The sequence below is a fragment of the Hyalella azteca genome, unplaced genomic scaffold (assembly GCF_000764305.2).
Source record: "Hyalella azteca isolate HAZT.00-mixed unplaced genomic scaffold, Hazt_2.0.2 contig6804, whole genome shotgun sequence".
Taxonomy (NCBI): domain Eukaryota; kingdom Metazoa; phylum Arthropoda; class Malacostraca; order Amphipoda; family Hyalellidae; genus Hyalella; species Hyalella azteca.
In genome coordinates, this window is record NW_025936953.1 from 1 (window position 1) to 4,788 (window position 4,788).

Consider the following 4,788-nt stretch of genomic DNA (forward strand, 5'->3'; position numbering starts at 1 on the left):
ATGAGCGTCTTTAACGCCTTCGTGCTGATACTAAATTGCCAAGATGGCAGCCGAAGACCATGGCAGTCAATACGCCATCCTAACGCCGGAATGACGCGCGGGGCATTCTAGAGTCTCATAGTACCCATCTTAAGGCCCGTTCACACTAGGGGCAACACACGAGGGTCAAGTGCCTCAAAGCGCATGCAGAGGCGCTTTGCAGCCTCTGCATGCGCTTCTTGACCGATTGACGAGCTAGCGATTGACAGGGGCCATGCCTCATGAAACGCAAGCGCGGCACTTAGTAGATAGCTATTAAAGAATTGATATCACTTGTGTGCTTAAATCGCAAATTAACTAAGAATTTAAATTGAATTAGAAATTTAAATCAAATTAAAAATCTAAATTAATTAATTAAAGAAATTCAATTCGTTCTATGGTTTCAATGTATTAATTTATGATTCTAGATTCTACGAACTGACTATGGAGCTGGTCTCCGAAACGTTTTCTATAATGATATGAATTTTTGTGGACTATTCTTTTTTTAAATTCTTAGTTAGTAGATAGATGTCTGTGGTCTAGTAAGGTTGATTGTGTACGCTGGTCCGGCACTCCAAATGTCGACTAACCACTCTCGTTTGAAGTCACTCTCTAGTAGAGAGCCTAATTGATCTTTATAGAGAACACGAATGTCTATGAAGTGTTCGGTCAAAGGAGTACAAAAATCGAAATACAAATGATGTAAGTTATTTTTACATGACGTGTTTAGTTTATGTGATTTTAGCAACTCCTGACAATTTATGCATTACCGTTTAGCGATTTTAAAGGATGATGTAATATCTGTACGAATATTGGAGCTTTTTATTTAAGAATAGACTATATTTTTTATAAACTGTATCTTTTTGGATGTGCTACTTCTCTAATTATGATGCATATGCTAAGTTCTCGTTTACAACTGGCATAGTGCGAAGAATGACGGACCGCAGCGTACCCGAGAATAATGGCCCACAGCTCAAATTCGGTTACATCCATCCTCATTGACGTCTAGGAGGTAACTAGTGTTCAAAGCGCGCGGTCCCAAACTACCGAGTAAAAAAGTAGTGTGAACGGTTGTGCGCGGTGAGGCACTGCAGCAAACTACTCAAAGCGCATGTCGTTGCCACTAGTGTAAACGGGCCTTTATGAGTGTAACAAGTGCCGCTCTAGTGCGTGCGGTTGTCGTGTATTGTGACCATATCTGGATATCATTCAAGTACAATTTGATGAATATAGTTTTGTTCCCATAATAAATTCAAATCAAATAAAACCTTTACATTATGATACATGAAAACTTTTAACACGAAAAAAATAACATGATTACCAGCAGTGGCAATTTAAGTGAAATCAAGCAAGTGCGGCTTACCAAAGAAGAGAATAAACTCACTCAGTAGGTGGTAAACTCACTACACAAGGTTAAATCTATAACGAAATCAAAATAATGATTAAAAATCAGAAAAAAACATGAATAACAATTTGGATTTTGTTTAAAAAGTTTAAAACCGAGTAGTATCTTTCATGCGATAAGCGTCAAACATATTACTTTCCAATTACGGTCATGTGAACTTCAGTAGGCTGGAAAATATGTAGAACCTCCAATTTAATTTCATGACCAAATGAAATTTGTTTGAAATGAAAAACAGTAAACCAAAAAAAATTCTTCAAGTTTTCTAAAGTGGGAAGACCTGTCGCATGACGCAATGATACGCATCGATATCAATAGGCAAGAACAAACAGAAAATAATTCTATCGAAATCAAATGGTTTGGATTCGAGTATTTCTCGTACCAGGGGAATCACAACCCCAGCAGCTTTGTCGTTTGGGAAGCCATAGACTCCCGTGCCTATGCAGGGAAAAGCAATGGATCTCAGCTTATGTTCGCGTGCCAGATTGAGGGAGCTCCGATAGGCATTTTCCAGGTCCGTCCTGTCTCCGTTTACGGGGCCAACAGTGTGAATAACTGTTCTAGCAGGTAGCTGGTATCCATGAGTGATTTTAGCGTCACCTGTACGACATCCACCCAGGGTCATACATTCCTCCCGGAGGCTTGGTCCAGCAGCTCTATGGATTGCACCGTCCACTCCTCCCCCGACGAGCAGGGACGAGTTAGCTGCATTTACAATGCAGTCAATCTTTAGGGCCGTGATGTCTCCGATGAACAAAGAAACTTTCGTGTTCAGACTTGCGTCCACAGCAAACTTCTTAGGAAATTTAGGAATGCGCGGTCTTTTTTTCAGTGACTTTTCCAGATCAAGTGACTTTTGAAAAGCATAATCTGACCATGAAAGGATATGATCCAAGGTAAAATAAGCTTTGCGCGAGTTAGCTTCAGAAAAAGCTACACTTGATTCATGTTGGGTAGTAAGAGAGGCATATCTGTCCACATGGAGAGGTGGGGCAGAAATTGACATTTCTCCTGCAAATATTTCCTTATTTACAGGTTGAGTCTGCAATTTGGTTCCACCTGCTTGAACAGTTGTTTCAGGAAGGTTGTCGCGAGCCGGAAGCATATATTCGTCGGCCAAACTTCCTAATTGTACAAGAGAAATTTTGTCTTGTTGTTCTGCAACAAGTTGTGCTATCTGAATTGGCAGGGATTGAATAAATATTGATTTTACAAATCCGTCGCCGATTGAGCATAATTCCTGTAAGTAGGTAGATGGTCTCCCAGCCATGGGTGTAGTGCTAGTACGTGACGCAAATAGTTCTGGATTCGTTTTCTCGTAGTAATCTATTACTGCTGGTTTCAGTGAACTATATTTGCATTCACGTAATAATTCACTTGGTAACTTATATTTCAAGTCGCGTCGGAGAGCTGAAATAACGTAGTTGAACTTGGCGTCGTCTGCGGTGATGCCGTATAGCTGGAAGTGGCATTCCAAGACGAAGAACCAGAAACTTGGAGCAGCGGCCATGAACTTTGGCATCTTCTTCACTAGTTTGGTTTGTGATGAATCTTCTTCCATCATATTGATGTAACTGACGTTGGTCGCCCTCTTCACCCTAAACCTCTATCTGTGGTCACCAGCGTAAAGTGGCGCTGCTGGCCAGATTTTCAAGAACCTTAATTATAGGTTATGGAGAGGGTGATTAACGCACAACTTTATTACATGCATCCAGGATCCGGAGGTCAACTGATCTAAGAACAAATTTTGAAGTGAAACTTGGGTTTGAATGAATGCTTACCTACTCTCTTATTGGGAGCCCTAAGAAATCGGGAATTTACAGAAAAGACCAAATGCTACAGCCTCAGTTTCATAGATAGTATTAAATGAGTGAAAAAGTCATTGCGTCTTGCAGTTCTCAACTCCTGTAGAAAAATGTATTATATAAATATACGGCTAAAGAGAAATTTACGTGTTGGAAAGAGGCCAGAAAAAAACATATATAGCTGCTGAGGAACAGTGAATCTAGAGATATAAAAGTACAGTTGTAAAATCTTATTTATAAAAAGTTTGTAATCATTGCTAAATGGAAAAATGGTCTGCAAACAAATTTCATCTTCCAATGTGAATATGGAAAGCATCATTTGTGCATGTAATTTTTGCACAATTAAGTCAGCCAAAGACAGTCCTACCATGTTATCTACAATGAAGAGGTCTGTCAGTTATGTTTGTGTTTTCCGCATATTCTTCTTAAATAGTCCAAAATTTCGGCATTCAAAAACATTACTTCAGAATTCAAACAGAAAAATAATGGACGTAGTTGTAAATTCTAATCAAAGTCAAGGAGTAGCATAGCATTTGTGTTTTGTAAACAAGAACACTAAATATTGTTAGCAAGAATTTTGTTCTAGGTTTGAGTATTGGGCATGACACAAAAATAACCCCAATAAGACAGATATGTTATTATTTTGCCAATGAGCATACATACCATATAAATTCAAACACTGCTCTTAAAATTAGGGCAAGTACAATATGCCTCAAATCAATTCCAAGTCAAGATGTTTCAATAAAATCAGATGACGAGAGGACTTTCTCTGCACAAAATAAAATAAGGCAATTTCAACATCATAACCTCTCCTGAGTCTGCTCATGTGTTCCAAAAAGCGCAATCTTAGGTGCAGAGGAAAATCGATTTTATTGATCTTCGTTCTATTTTGCTCACTATCTTGTTTACCCAAAAACTCAAACAAATAGTCTAGAATTTGTGCAGAAGAAATCTTTCTAGTCTCATCACCAAAATATACTGAAGCTGCCTTCTTCCCCCCCCCCCTATGTCTCTCTTTCTCTCTGCAGGCAGCCTGGTTAAATAAAGAGCCAGGTTCATTTTCATTGAGATTTTTATCTAAATTCAGGGCCTCTAATTCATTCTTTGAGAGACGAGTGAGGCGCACAAGCAAAATTACATTGAATTTTATTATTTATTCTGCGTTATGAAATTCATCACATAGAAGCTGTAATTTTTAGAGAAGAATTATTATGTTGTCAAGATAATAATATTAAAGCGTATTATTAGTGATTTATTTTCCTCCGACAACTTTTGCAGTGCAGCACTAAAAGTTTCGGCTTTACTTTTTATCGGTCAACCAAGTCACCGATTTACGAGGTCTTAAAGTCCCTCTATTAATAACTTGATGCACACCATGAAGAATCAGTGCAGATTAAATTGTTCTCAGTCAAGCGTAAATTGTTGATCATACGCAGTACTTAGTTTATGAGTTCGTGCTCGAAGTTGCATTTGGGAGTGAGTTTTGTACGAACACAGTGGAACATTCATTAACAAGAGTGCAGATCAAGTTGATCAGCCATTAGATGGTCAGAAAGTTTTTAG

General features: G+C 38.6%; 1 protein-coding gene across 1 annotated transcript; it reads right to left on the minus strand.

Moving 5' to 3' along the window:
• Positions 1 to 1,685: 1,685 nt before the first annotated feature.
• On the minus strand, positions 1,686 to 2,984 carry LOC108677783 (macro domain-containing protein CT2219-like). The gene is made up of 2 exons (XM_018166062.1): positions 2,798 to 2,984; positions 1,686 to 2,290 (listed from the first exon to the last, which is right to left on the minus strand). The coding sequence occupies exons 1-2, from the start codon at positions 2,982 to 2,984 to the stop codon at positions 1,686 to 1,688; spliced, it is 792 nt and encodes a 263-aa protein (XP_018021551.1).
• Positions 2,985 to 4,788: the final 1,804 nt, after the last annotated feature.

Bases quoted from the DNA above. Each gene is read 5' to 3' on its own strand.
- LOC108677783 (XM_018166062.1), bottom strand. From the start codon at position 2,984: ATGATGGAAGAAGATTCATCACAAACCAAACTAGTGAAGAAGATGCCA. The intron at 2,291-2,797 runs GTGAATTATTAC...TTTCATGGTCAG, and splicing joins CTTGAAATATAAGTTACCAA to ATTATGCTTTTCAAAAGTCA.